General features: G+C 38.0%; 2 protein-coding genes across 2 annotated transcripts; both read left to right on the plus strand.

The window, feature by feature from the left end:
• The first annotated feature begins 415 nt into the window (after positions 1 to 415).
• Positions 416 to 1,886, plus strand: foxl2l (forkhead box L2-like). The gene has a single exon (XM_067528499.1). The coding sequence runs from the start codon at positions 511 to 513 to the stop codon at positions 1,312 to 1,314; it is 804 nt and encodes a 267-aa protein (XP_067384600.1). The 5' UTR covers positions 416 to 510; the 3' UTR covers positions 1,315 to 1,886.
• A 907-nt stretch (positions 1,887 to 2,793) lies between these two features.
• Positions 2,794 to 14,870, plus strand: tmem201 (transmembrane protein 201). The gene is made up of 11 exons (XM_067527526.1): positions 2,794 to 3,026; positions 3,549 to 3,669; positions 3,841 to 4,035; positions 4,122 to 4,301; positions 5,760 to 6,136; positions 6,234 to 6,434; positions 10,970 to 11,190; positions 12,211 to 12,273; positions 12,423 to 12,713; positions 12,911 to 13,039; positions 13,558 to 14,870. Exons 1-11 carry the CDS (start codon positions 2,917 to 2,919, stop codon positions 13,653 to 13,655), a joined length of 1,986 nt encoding a protein of 661 aa, XP_067383627.1. The 5' UTR covers positions 2,794 to 2,916; the 3' UTR covers positions 13,656 to 14,870.
• The last annotated feature ends 222 nt before the right edge of the window (positions 14,871 to 15,092 follow it).

Consider the following 15,092-nt stretch of genomic DNA (forward strand, 5'->3'; position numbering starts at 1 on the left):
TCCATTTTAGAAAAAAAAGCATTTCGAATTAGTAAAATCTGCAGGTTTCCAATTAGATATAGTTGTTTCACGTTGATCTACGTACAGTGTGTAGCTGTCTTTTACAAGATACGAAAAGTTTTAGTTTGGTGCATCAGACTATAAATTGACTTTAGCTATTAAAAATTGTTAACGGTACTTTACATTGGAATTAAGACGTGTTCATTTGTAAAAGGCTCATAAAATTATTTTTAAAAACTGAAACTTAAAATTTATTATAAAATGCAGACTTTGATCATCTCACTTCAAAGTGTGTGCAGTCTATTTTGATTTAACACAATGCTGTGACCCCTGGTTCAACCTAAACAGACATCACAGTCCGACAAACAGTCTGAGAAACTCAGTGAGATGAAAGAGGATGAGAACAGCCGCGCTCGGGACCTGTGGGAGGAGTTTTTGCACCTGCGGACAATCCGAGCGCTGCCTTGCAGTTTCTTGTCGCAGCAGGACGCACAAACGGATACCTGAGCCATGGACAGAGAGGAGAAAGCCCCCGCCGACCAAGGAGTGCAGCTCCTGGACATCAGCTCCAACTCGCCCCCTACTGTGCCTAAATGTGCGGAGGAGCGTGGTCAGTCGGAGAAACCGCCGTATTCATACGTGGCGCTCATCGCCATGGCCATCAAAGACAGCCCTGACAAGAGACAAACCTTGAGCGGAATATACGACTACATAATCTCCAAGTTCCCCTACTATGAGAAGAATAAAAAAGGGTGGCAAAATAGCATCAGACACAATTTGTCTCTAAATGAGTGTTTCGTCAAAGTGCCCAGAGATGGTGTAGGGGACAGGAAAGGCAACTTTTGGATGCTGGACCCAGCGTTTGAGGACATGTTTGAAAAGGGGAACTACCGGCGGCGGAGGCGTGTGAGGAGACCATACAGACCCCCAAGTGTGCCTTACCTGAACCCTGTGGATTATCCCGAGCCGTTTTACCTTCAGTCTTATGTGAGCAACTCCTGGGGTCTGCGCCAGCCCACCTCGTCCCAGGAGACCGCATACCTTCCAGCCCAGGTCATCAGTGGACACGCCCGCAGCGTGTCCCCCAGCGCCCCGGTGCGCTCATACTGCCCGCCCACCCACTTCCACCACCACCCTCAATACGGGGCTTACCAACGCCACCCACCCGTGCTGGTCCCCTACAACGGGGGTCCCTACGGCGGCGTGAGCCAGCCGATGAGCCCCGAGGGAGGCAGCGTTTCCGTGCCGTACCAGCAGTTCAGCTCCTACTCGAGGCAAGCGGAGGCGCAGCTAATTCCTTCATTCGATCACTAGGGTTCAAGTTTGTGTGACCACTGGCAGCCAGTTCAAGGACTCAAGGTTCATCTGTTTCATCGTTTCAGGTCGGCTGCCATTTGTTTGGTAGTTGGATTAGGTGAAAATGTGTTGACTAAGATTAACTGCTGAACAGTTTTGTTAATATAGCATAAGGGTAACTTAACCGTTTCAAATACCAAGAAATTAGCCAAACGCTTCTCTTACGACTCGGTGCATATTGCTTCAGAAATGGCACTGATAAAGTGTAAACTGCAGGAAGAAAGATCATTTAAGTCTGAGACTTAATTTTTGCATCTTTGTTTGTGAATTATTTTGTGGCCTAGTTGAACTTTTTCTTGTTTAAGTGTTTATTAATTGCATAGGGTATTTTATATTATGATTTAATAGGCCTATAAATTTGTAAGTATATTATTTATTTTATTTCTCTGGGTTTATCCAATACTTGGAGCTGCTATGCAACAGTTTGTGACACTGAAGCACTGATCAGTTTTCTTATTCGATTATGAATGTTTCCTCGATGTGTAATGCATCTTGTTTGTTAAAATAAAATATTATTTTTTTGCATTTTACTATCTTGTGACTTTACTCTCCTACTGTCATTATAATGTTATTCAGAAATAGTCTAATCCGCAAAATGAGAAATCTAGCATATTTTGATGCTATTGGGCCCACATATGTAGACCTACTTCTACCTAGTTAATATTTTAAATGCACAATTAAAACAGAGTATTTCTCAACTTGATATTGTCATGTTTTACTTATGCAAGGTAAAAGTTCTAGTAGTAGAACTGTTTTGGAAGGCAAATATTCCGGACAACAACATCTTATTCAGTGCAATGTTTTTAGTGTTTGTCAGGTACAGAGTTCAAGTCAAATCGATTTGACGTCGCACTTACCAGCAGCCGAGCAGGAAAAGGACTTTACGTCAGTCTCCAAAATATAATTTCGAGTGGTAAATGTAATAACGACATACATAGCCATTAAACCGTGGCAGAATGGCTGCAAATATACAATTTATTGCAGTTACGTTTAAATACATTTTAATATAAACACTAAAGCGGTAAGCTCGGGTAATTTTATCGGAGGTACACACTGACTGTTCGTTTGTATCTGGTTTGACTTTATAATGAATGGATACAATACAACAAAAGCAGCGTTAGCTGAATTAGAATGAGTTAAGATTTAATTTGACCAGGGACCGGATTCTCCCCATTCTGTCTACATTACGTGAATGCAGCATTAACTTTACGAAAGAAAGAGGACAGGACAGTCCCCTCTTTGGCATGCTTCACGACCACTGCAACAGGCAACATGTAAAATCAGATTGATTTCAACAGCACAACTTAAAACACTCAAGTGACCGCCACACATTTTAGGTTTAGTTTTAAGTTTGGTGGATGGTACAGTCCACAGGAAGGCGTGCGAGCAATGATTGGAACTTGTCCAGCCCGTTACGTACTTTCCGTTTCCGTTACGAGGCGTGTACAAAAAAAAGATTCGCTTGCCGCGTGAATCCTCGCGTCGTGTTTAGTTAAAAAAATTAAACACTAACGTTTATTTCTCATGTTTTGTTAACTTATTTACTGTATTTATCTGGATATGGAGGCGCTTAACCAACTTGTGGAGGAATATCCTGAAATAATGTACGGTGGAGTTGGATTTACGGCGTTTGTAGCCGGTGGAGCGCTGATATACAAAATTGCTTCCAGGTAATGTTAACGTTGAGTTAACTTCATGGTTTTGCACCGCCGACTCTTAATGGAAAATGTTAGCGCACTTTACATTGAGTGTTTTAAATTGAGACTCTCACGAGTGAACGTGTTGAAGAAATACAATGTGAATATATCCATCCATCCATTGCCCGAGAGTGGTCCATTTATCTCCGCTAGCCTGATCGCTCTGCTAGCAGTGAGGCTAACACTTCACTAGCGTTAACTTTCCACTGTTTGAATGCACAGAGTTTTCGGGAATTTTGTCTTTGCAATCTTCTGCACCGAAAGTTTGCAAATTTATACATAACCAAAATAAAGATAACTTCTAAAAAATCAAGAACTATCAGTAGTTACTTGTTTAGATATATAATAATAACAGTCTGCAGTCTCCTTATCCACTTCAAAGACCAAATGTGGTTTCCTTGTCCCAGTGTGGGAAACAATTGAACTTGCAGAAATGCATCAGCTGATTAAATTAATAGTGTAATGTTATATCGTTTAAACACTCCGTTTTTACAGAAAGAAACCGAGCCATGTAACTGTGAACTGCTGGTTCTGTAATGAAAACACAGTGGTACCTTATGGGAACAGGAACTGCTGGGACTGTCCAAACTGTGACCAATACAATGGCTTCCAAGAGGTACGTGGGACAAGAGCATGTTACCTGTAAATTATTTTCTCGGCATCTCAAGTCACTTCCAGTGTATTAGTGCTTTCTTTCTGTTAATCCTGTGAGTCCTTTGTGTGTGTGTGTGTTTGTTTTGTTTTGTTTTGGTTTTTTGTTATTGAACATGTTGATTTGTCTTTTCAGAATGGTGATTACAACAAAATCATCCCAGCTCAACACAAGGCACATTTAAACCACGGAGTATCTGAAAATGTTCCCTCATCTGAGACGCCCAAAACACAGCAGTGGGTTAACTGTCAGATGCTGCTCTGCAGAAAATGCAATACCAATCAAACTACAAAGATCAAGCAGTTGGCATCATTTATCCCACGGGATGATGTATGTATTTAGCTTTTTACTGTTTACTGTAGTGCACTGGATTTTGATTCAATGATCAGCGCTCAAGTTATTGTTTTTTATTGCAGGAGAACTATGATGAGGAAATTGAAGCCTACAAGCACCACCTCGAGCAAACCTATAAGTTATGCAAGCCATGTCAGACAGCAGTGGAGTACTACATCAAATATCAAAATCGTCAACTACGTACTATACTTTTAAGCCATCAACTTCGACGCACGAGAGAGTCAGTCAACAACTTTGTGAAGGTCAGTAAAGCCCAAAGTGCAAAACACCACACACTTGCCAAACGGTTTCCTTATATTATTTGGTCCACATAATATTTACGTCTTTATTCTTATGACATTTAATATTTTGTTGACACTGTTTTTTATCTTAAAGGATATTACTTTATTCCACCACCACAACAAATCCTATATTAAAACATTTTCCCCCAAATTTAATAAGTTTATTTTATGATTTAAAATTGTAACTACTGAACATGGGGATGAATGATTAATCCTTTTGTTTTGTTTTTTATTTATGGCAATTTAACAAAACAGATTTTTTTTTTAAGCTCAAAAAAGAAAAAATCTCTAGAGTAACAGGAGAAGCATTCCTGCAGGCTTCACATGCAGAAATCTGCTCTCCCTCGTCTGTGTAGGAAGTGAGTGAGAGTTGTGGAAGAAATTTTAAGACAAAAAACAAGCTTAACTGCAATGCTGCTTGGCACAGTGAACATGGCTTTGACAGAAGCAAACCCCAATGTCGATGAACAAGTGACCATGTTAATGTTACTCTCAAAGCCAAACACTAAGGTCACATTGATCACTTGGCTATAGTTCGGCTTTAAACAAGATAATGTACAGCAGGAACAGGTGCTGTGCTAAATGTGTCTAACTAAGGAAGAGGTCCAACCAGGTAACATCAAACTTAAAAAAGGTCCACCGGTTTGTGTTTGACAAGTTAATAATCAAAATAAGGGCTGCTAAGTTCCGGTGAGCCAGGTATCTGCTGACAGGCATCAGTGGCTGAACTGTGCGAAGTGATCAGAACATATAATGCTGGATCAAGATACAGAGTTAATTTATTGTAGTTTTATCGTTTACTGTCTTCTGTGTTCTGGAAAACATTACTGTCAGTGTGAAACTAGTGGTCAGTTGACCACTAGTCAACTGAAATCCTGATGACCGTTTCCATCTTGTAATTAATTGTTGTTTACAAGACTGAAAAATCCCCATTTACTTTGCCAAGGGCAGTGAAAGGTTTGGGGTAGAAAGAGGGTAGAAGTCAAAAATGGGAAAAGTTGGTTAGGGAAAAAAAAGGAAACTGACTTAAGAACATAATGTTTGAATAAGTTTAATTATGTGGTTGTGTAGAGAGAGAGAGATGTTGATTTTCCTTTTTACGCCAGATGCCCTTCCTGACACAACCCTCATCAATTTTACCGGGGATGGGTGGTTTGGGGTTAAGTGTTTTGTCCAAGGTTACGTGGACATGTGCGGTGAGAGCCAGGCACAAACCTCCAACCCGGTGGCCAGCCGCTCTACCAGCTGAGCCTCTACACCAGTAGCAATTACACTTCTTGAATATACATTATTTTTGAATGGTTTTAGACAGTTTAAGTCCTCCAGTATATCTTATTAGAGTTTTAGTTTTAAATTATAAATTCAAAATGAGTGAAAATGCCAGAATTTACCATGGAATTGTTTTTCTTTCTCCTACAGAGCTCCTATACACTGTCTTCTCCCATGGGGGTCATACTGTTAAGGGCCATTGCATTCTTAATTTGTGCTTTCCTAGTCGCTACAACTTTCTGTCAATTGCTGGATCAGTCTGCTTTGGCTGATTGGCTGGTGAGTGACCCACAAACATTAGGTGGTGGAGTCACTTCTCCAAAGCCTAAACCTTACAATGAATCGGCCCCAAAAAATGAAAGCAGTGCAAACATGCCTGTGTGGCAGGGTCTTCTGGAGCTGCTCCCAGACAAGGCCATACAAAATGCAAAACTTGTGTGGCAGCATGGAAGGTCCAACCAGCTGTCTGTAGTCTCTGCTGGCCTGTTGACTTGTCTCACTGCTATCTTCTTAGCAGGACCCACAAGGTAAGCTGTCACCACTTATTTATTTGTCTTGGGAATTTTGTCGTTCAGGTTTCATTAAAGGAAAAAAAACAAGCACGTTTCTGTGTTGCATTTTCAGGTTGAGGAGAATTGACGCTGTAGCCTCTGTCCTGTGGTTCATTATTCTGTGCCTCTACCTGGCTGAGACCTACTTAACTGGTGCCTCAGGCTGCATGGACACAGCCAAGTACAGTACCATCGCCTTGTGTTGCCTAGTCAGCTTTGCCGCTGCTGTGGCAACACACAAACCACTGGGTCCACAAAGAGACAGATGTCGAAGGTCAGAATCTGAACAGTAATGTTCAATTTGTGTTTCAAACATTAGAGGATTTTGTTCATTAGAACCCGATTAATACACATTAGTATCTGACACCTTATTTTTTTCTTGTTCTTTAACAGAACAAGGAATGTGCCAAGTTAAAAGTACTGTCCATTTTTTAAATCATAGCCCTCCTGCTACTGTATGAATAACTGTGCGGTTTTGACATGTGTGTGATAGCAAACTTAAAACGTATGATTGTGTTTTTCTTAGCTGAACAATGGAACCATTTATGTACATCAAAACCTTGCCTTGAGCATATATAGTATGAAGTTGCCTAACTGTGTACAGTGTTTGAGGTCAAACTCATCATTACTAATTGGGGCAGCTGTGGTTCATGAGGTAGAGAAGTTTTGCCCAGATCCTGAGGTTGTGGGTTTGATTACCATCCTCCATCCGCCAAAATGTCCTTCAGCAAGACACTGAACCCCCAAGTTAGTTGCTCCCAGTGAGTGCAGACCAGCTGCATGGCAGCTCCCCATCAATTTGTGATTGTGTGAATGGATGAATGAGAAGCAGTGTAAAGCACTTTGAGTATCAATAAGCTAAGAAAGTGCTTTAAAAGTGCAGACCATTTGTCTGCACACAAACCAATACTAGTAACATTAGTCATAATAACGGTTACACCTCTTAAGAAGACTTGTTAAGTACACTGTACATAATGCGTTTGGCAATTTTCAATTTCCATTTAAATGATTAATAGTACTTCTGATTTCTTCTGAGCTATAATTGTGTGAACTGTAATTCTGAAAACATCTTTAAATTTCATGTACACAACTAGCACTAAATTACATATTTACATCTCCCCTAAAAGAATTTTTTAATGTTTTTTTTTTTTCCTTTCCACTTATTACCAATTTAGAATATCTGTGGGTTGAAAGTCATTGACTAACCACAACCTCAGTACATAAAACACAGACACTTACTCCATACTCAATGTGATTTAAATTTTTTATTTTATTTATTTTTTTAATAATCACAAAACCTCATGTGCTTATTGAGTCCTTTGAAGCCGCTCATTGTTGACAACTGATGTCTGCTGATGACACTGAGGAATACAGCATTGTTGAAGCAACTGAGTAGTTGACAATGTACAGCTGGAGGGTTTTTCACATGCATGATATGTGGTTATATTTGTTCGGAAGTGGGCTGTAATCTGAACATCCACTGCAGACATAGTCTGTGCATCTTGAATAATTTGTTGATGATAGGAATGTTAAAATATGGTTGGGTAAGATGCTGTACTCACAGCTGTGTCGAATGCCGATGCTTACTAAAGTGCCTCCTGATGGCTACCAGCCAGGTTCTTTGCTTGTGTTGGCATTTTCTAGAGGTAATCATGGTAAAGTATTAGCTTCTGATATTTTTTTGTTTGTTTGTTTTTTTCCTTTTGCTTGAACATGCAAATTGCAGCTATTAAGCAAGAATTATGCTGAACTTACAACTCATAATCATTAGAAATTATGTTGTTTGTATTGTCACCACATTTCATGCTTGTGCAAGATAAGCCAATATTTTCTTTTTCAAATAATTTAATACTTTCAAGAGTTCCCCTAGGGCCATATGTGCCAAAAGCAGCACTGTTCTTCCTTTACATATTGCCAATATCAGGTGCACTCCTGGACATACAGTATCAACAGTGTACTATCACACTGTAAGGGTTGCAAGTGGCTAATGCTACAGCTTTTATGGAGGAACTGTGTAAGGGCCCATGCACAAAGAGTAATAAAAATGGGATGTTTAGGATTTACTGACACTGACACTTCGTCACTGACGAAACATGACCTTTCTTTGGTATTATTTGGTTTACCTTCTGCGGCCGCAGTTACTCCAGCTTGCTGGTATGCAAGCATCTCCAAGGAAACTGTGACAGCAGACAATAGACAACAGCTGCTATTGTTGCCATTTGAGTGACAGCAGAGGAAGAATGAATCTTTTTAACAGTAGACATTTTTCATATCATTTAGAAACAAAAAATTGTTTTGATAAATTGCCCAGTTCAACCACTAAAAGAAATACATTTCTTAAGCATATACACATTTCTTTGCTTAATCACTTTCTATTAATACTGATGTTTGCCAACATTCAAGCATTTTGATGTATTAAAACACTTTGAATGTTGTAACAAAATCTGCATTTTTGTTGTTAACCTGTTATTGTTTTGACATATACTGAGTGAAGGGGAATTTTTGGACAGCAGTGTGAACAAGTGTAGACATTACTAGGTGTAGAGTGCACTTCTAGGTTGTATTTGAACTATGGAATTTAAATTATGTTACGTTGTCTTGATGCATTTATGTTGAACAAGCTCAATTTGTGCAGAATATCTGTGATGCCAAATTCAAGTTTTCAAAATTCTTCATTTAAATCTCTTTGAAAAGATAAGAACTAATCGAAGTTAAAATGCATACTTATCCACTTTGATGAAAAAAAATACCTGATGTACTTGAAGTGTTGTGATTGGGGTGTAAAAATGCAGCCAGCTCACGATTCAGTTTGATACACGATACAGGAGTCATTGTTTGATACACTTCCAAAACAATTAAGGAAATAAGGAAATATCAGTTTTTTTGTTTTTAGGTAGATGACAGATAATCATATCTCAGTTTCAACCTAATTCCTTCTTAAAAATAAATGTGAAAACATCAGAATCCCTGAAGTACAAACAGTGCCCTCATTAAGATGAGTAGTAAATGTTTAAAGTCTAGTTAAAAAAACTCTTATCAAACTAAAGTTACACTTGTGGACACTCTACAAAACCATGTTTGCATGTCAGAGGAGTATTTTGTCAATTGGAAAGGTGAAATATTTTAACATGACAGGTAAATGTTGAATGTAGTAAATGGGTGTGATTTAATTATTATATCTTAATATTGTCCCTATACTCATTTTGTTGCAAGATGCAGCAGACCTGCAGCTTTTGCAGTGGTGCTAGTTTAATGTAAAATCTGCTCAAAACAGGAAGAGAGGAAATCTCACCCCAGCTACTATCTAATCTAAGTTAGTTAAGGTTCAGAAAAATATGCAGTCATCTGATTGATTAGCTTGGCAATTAGCTTAAGGTGTTTCAAAAATGATTTAGGTCAGATAAGTGACGCCATGTCCTAATGTCATATGTAATTATTGTGGCAGACCTATGTCTTGTCACATTTTAAATCTTGAACTGGCCTTCCACGGTTCATTATTACACCCCTACTTGTGATGTTTTAATTTTGATGGATTTGTTCTGAGCCTCACACTGCTGTTTGTATATTTTCACATTGAGGAGGATATCAGAGATCAGGGCACTTTTACTCTTGTTTTTTATTTTTTTTGTGTGTGTTATTTAAGTATTTAAGAAAGAGCCTAAATGTATTATCTTTGCCAACATTTTATAATCTGTGCTGAAATGTTTGTCTTCACTGTTTTATCTATAGTGTGCATGTTTGTCATGGTATATGCATGTCAATATTGAGAAGTGGCTATTTCTGCGTTTTTAGATAAATTTGTATCTACCTAATACTAGAAGATTCTACAATTGCAACAAACATTTTGTGGTATAATAATAACTACAGGAATACGTTTTTACTAATAGAGCCGTAAATATTGATATTTTACCACACCGTTATCCTAATGTAATACTATATGTAGCTGAAATTTGATTGTGTCATATTTAAATGTTGTATCAAGGTGGGTGTTGCAGAGACACTAAAACACTAGACGGTATAGAACTAGCTTAAGTACTTTTACATAATTAAGCAATATTTCAAGCTATAGTGTATATATAAGGTACTGAAATTTATCTCAACTTGAGCTCTTCTAATCACCTCAGATGAATTATGAAAAGTTTCCTGCAACACACCTAATGAAACCCATGTTTATGTGTGTTTTGGGTATTAAATTGCTGAAATTGGGTGTAAAGAAGGCCTGAGTTTCAGCACCTTTGTAGGAATGCTTGCTGTACATGGTATGTAATAAACAACTGGTAAAAGGATGTGTCTTCTGTTTTGTTTTTTATACAGAAACGCAGTCTTGTCCATTTGATTGTGTGCTTGTTTTGTAAATTGTCACTTGAAAATGCAAAGCTTGACTGCCACTGAATACAAAGCATACCATGTATGTGCCATGTACTGTGTGTTGTGGAAATGTCTGAGCTGAGCTATGTTGCTGGGCAGCAGCATTTGTCTTAACAGCTGTAGCAGCATTTCACTGTCAGCCTTGCTGTCAATAATGAGGTGCTCAAAGGACATCAGAGCTGAATTGTACAAAACATGAGCATTTACTTTATTTCAGACCCCACTACCATCTGCTTCCACTTAATGGTTTAATGTGAAGAATGTTGGCATTTGTGTGGGACTGAATTGCATTTAAAGACTTTCTTTACACACATTGCAGACTATTTGTTTTTGTTTTTTCTACTTTATCGAGGCATCTTTTGTACTGCTTTATCTGTAGTATTGAAACTTTTTGACTCTTGGTGTATTTTTGTAGACCATTACATTGCCCTTGTGTTGCAGATACCTTGCAGGCAATTCTGCAGTCCCACCCTTCAGCTACCCACCTCCTTTGCTCTCTTCGGACCTGGCAGACTCCTTTGCCCCCACTCCGCCCCCCAACCTCTCCAAGCTCATCAACCGCCAACATGGTCCTTGCAAGTGTAACGATTCCCCCTCCTCTCTGCCTGGGCGCCTCAGCAGGGCCCTCTGCCTTGGCACCATCCTTACCTTCAAAAGGACAGGTAATTTATATTTGTTTGAATTGACAGCTAAAAAGGAATTAGTGATGTACTGGCAGATCGTTGGGATTACTCAAAGATAAGGACTGTCATATTATTCACTGCATTGTCAATTTGCTGCCTACTTATGCCAAATAAAATAGTTAAACTCACTCAGGACAATTTACTAAAGTGTCTTAGCTAGTAGCAAGTCAGTATTTTCAACAGGGAGAACTTTTACCCCACTTCTGCCAGCAGGTGTTGTTACACTGGCTCCACACAACTGCTGACATGTTTAATCTTGTTGTTTCTTGCATTGTGCAACTTGCTGTGCAGAAGACTCATTATTGACAAGATTTAGCATTGCTTTTTCCCTCTTTCTTTTACTTGGTATGTTTTGGGCCATGCAGAACTTGTGAAAAGCTCACTGTTCTCTTAAACTGAAAATAAATTGGCATTAGAAATAAATGTTACAAGAACTGAGGGGATATTTATTTTTTTCATTTCTATGTATGTCTGATATCTGAAACTTCGTGATAAAGGCATTGTCTCTAACTGATTGCACGCACACTGTGCATTTGACACTTGTGTGGTGCAATTTTTGTATTTACCAGCAAGCTGATACCAATATGACGGCTTGTTGTTGGTTACAAGTTCGGTCAGTTTATCCATTTTTCTTGAATTTGTACTTTTTTTTTTTCTGCCGTAATTGCACATTATCAAAATAATATGAAATTATTATAATGCTTCAATGACTTATCCAGTTCCTGTGTTACATCGATAAGTTACATTTGCATTCAGAGTTTAGTTGATTTGTCCAGGAAAAATAGTCACTTTTTGTTTTTCTTTTTTGGGCACTAGAGGGCAGAAAAGCATCCAATAGACCAACAACCACATGTCGATCTGTGGGAAATTCGATTTAATTTGGAATTGTTTCTGACCAATTTAATTATGCTGGTTTAAGGAAATACCTGTTTCATGCTTAAGGTGAATATTGTGACTTTATGTTATAAAAATATAATTTTTTTTTCTCCTCTTTCCTAGATTCTGGCTACCTGTTTAGTGGAAGCAGACCAGCCTCACAATACAAAGACTCCCCACCGTCAGGTATTAAAAGACTTGCTGATTTTGTAAGCTCGCCTCAATTCTGTATTTATTAATTAATGCATTAATTAATTAATAAGGGTTATAATCTATTTTATAACCCTTTTTAGAGCCTTTAATTTTCAATGTTCGCTGCTTATATTTTGGCACAGATTATTTTTCTCTGAAGTCTGGCAGTCACCACTCATCTCCAAGCCCCTCTCCACCTCCTTCGGTAGCTGGGTCTGGTACATCCAGTTCAGGTTCTGCCAGACAACGCCGTCCCCTCATTAGCCCTGCTCGCTTCAACATCTGCAGTCAGAAACTTAGACTTTTCTCAACAATGCCCGAACACAAGCGCTCGCCTCCACCTGTCTCTTCATTATATTCTACCGTAGAGCCAGCTACCCCCACTTACAGTGGCTGCTTTTCACCTGACATATCACCCTTTCAGAGCCAGAATGGTAAGTACACCTTGTTGAAAATCAAATGCTTAGGGGGAACATGCATTGGAATCTATCTGATCACTTTTTATATAACTGCCAATATATAAACTTGTAGCTTTAAAGAGAATTTTGGAATCTTGAAAAGGTTTATATTAAATAAATTTATGCTTGGATATGTATGGCTTCATTATTTACCCGGTGTCACTGCTTTGCAGATTTGAATGTTATAGATAGCAGTGAGATTTATAAGGAAGAGCAAAGCGAGAGAGGCAGTTCCTCTGGGTCCTCTTCATGCCTAGTTGGAACTACAACACAAGGGCCTGAAAGCCCCCCTCCTTCCAAAGGTAAGCATTCTGACTTAAAAAATAAGCCTAGTGATTTTATGCGTTCTGTATTTTTTTTGTCATTATTAAGGTTCTAAAACTGAAATTGAATTACATCCGATACCCTAATGTCTGTGACCTCAGAACCTAATTCAGATTATTCATGTGCACCAGAGAAATCAATAGTTAAAAAAAGACATCAGGTAGCTACACTGCTGCACTAGATGACACACTTCTTTTGATATCAAAAAATGGACATCATAGCAACACAGCAAAATTCAGTTGTACTTTATCACTTTTAATATTTTGGTCCATCATCTGATTTGTATTTCCATATTACATTTATATTTGACCAGAAATTTATACTTATAGTTAAATTAATTGTAATTACACCTATTGACCTCAAGGAAAATGCACACCTTAAATACATTTTAACAATTAATCTATTAAAGAAATGTATATTACATTTAAACACATTCTTTATTTGTTTTTTTTTTGTTTTGTTTAATTCATTTTATTGTTATTTCTTTTTTCTTCAGGTTTCATGAAGCAGTGTATCTTACCAGGGCTTTTAATAGTGAGCCTGTCTACCAACCTGTTGTTTACCTGCATCTGTATGTACCACTACTGGAGATGAATTGTTAATGGTCTGCCACTGTTTGTGTGACCCACACTGAGTGACTTAGACTCCGGCCATTGACAACCCTATCATGTTTGTAGACCTGAAGTACTTTCAGAAAGGCCAGAAAACGTTGACATACTAGCAGTTACGCATATTTTGCTGTTCCTTTGTCAAAATACACATGCGAACTGACAGGTTTTTGAAAGCATACCTCCCCTTCATTTGGAGCTACAAGAAAAATGTAGGGTGAAAAGAAATATGTCTTTTGAATTTTTGGTTCACAACTGGTTACAAGTATTTTGGCTTTGTGATCTGGTCTTGTTTTGTCTTTTGGTCTGTCACTGCTCCAGTTACATGAAAACAGGTGCATGTTTAATAGATTTAAATGCTTAGTGGGGTTTTAAAAATCAATCTGTGGAATGTGCAATAAACTTGCTGCTTGGTTGATGCTGCTTAGAAATACTTGGTAATACTAGAAATAATAAAAGCTAGTATTCAAGAAATTAATCAAATAATGGCAAGTGATATCAATGCACAAACCATAAAGGAGGTTGCTAATGAAGACTGAACCGAAAAAACACACCAATTAGTTACTGTAACAGGTCACTTAGTAAATCAGTGTCATTTCGAAGCATTAATGCAATGATATCACAACATATTGGTGTCACGCTCATCACTCTGCTGGGACTAAACTGCAGAACCCTGAGAATTGGTGAGTCTCTGGTATAAGCCTATTTATAGCTGCTGAGGTAAATAAAGGTCCAGACAACTTTGAGCATACTGAACGCTGATTTTGGTAATGAATATATTGCCTATAACAACTGTATAACACCAGGGTTAACAAAATACTGTTTGGAAAAATAGGAGAAAATATAGCAGCATGCTTTGTTTGTGGCAGTTTTGCATTTTTGAAATTTGTACAGATTTTCACTTTTGTAATATAATATTTTCACAGCACTGTTTTTTGTCATTGTTAGATGTATTGTTTCTACGTATATTCAGCAGTCAAGTAGTGGTGTGTCAGGTTCTTATTTTTTTTTCTACAGTTTACAATCCACATTTTCTATATCATGGTTATTCATACAGTAAAGTGCTAAAGTGGTGAATGTCCCAATCTTTACTGCAGAAACCGTCATTTCAACAAACCATTTCATTTTCTGTTAACGCTTACTAATGCTGTTCACAGGCTCGTTTGTAAGGGGCACCGCACCGCCCCTCAGGTCAAGTGCAATGTTAATTTTTTTTATCTAGGAAAAAAATCATGTTCATATTCAAACACATAAAAAGACTGAATCATGTCAAAAAGAAGTGAGTTTAAAAATGTAAAATAATGAAAATGATAGTGGTGCAAACATCTAAATAAAATTGATAAAATTGATAAAAAAGGATGTAGGAACAGTTGCACTACCTGAATGTAGATTAAGTATTATGTTGTTGGGGAAAAATACTTTG

Source organism: Channa argus, chromosome 13 (genome assembly GCF_033026475.1).
Source record: "Channa argus isolate prfri chromosome 13, Channa argus male v1.0, whole genome shotgun sequence".
Lineage (NCBI taxonomy): Eukaryota > Metazoa > Chordata > Actinopteri > Anabantiformes > Channidae > Channa > Channa argus.

What these genes read in the sequence shown, in the direction of transcription:
- tmem201 (XM_067527526.1), top strand. Translation starts at nt 2,917, where the DNA reads ATGGAGGCGCTTAACCAACTTGTGGAGGAATATCCTGAAATAATGTAC. An exon ending in TTCTTAGCAGGACCCACAAG is followed by an intron (nt 6,137 to 6,233) that starts GTAAGCTGTCAC and finishes TTGCATTTTCAG; the next exon opens with GTTGAGGAGAATTGACGCTG. An exon ending in CAAAGAGACAGATGTCGAAG is followed by an intron (nt 6,435 to 10,969) that starts GTCAGAATCTGA and finishes CTTGTGTTGCAG; the next exon opens with ATACCTTGCAGGCAATTCTG.
- foxl2l (XM_067528499.1), top strand. Translation starts at nt 511, where the DNA reads ATGGACAGAGAGGAGAAAGCCCCCGCCGACCAAGGAGTGCAGCTCCTG.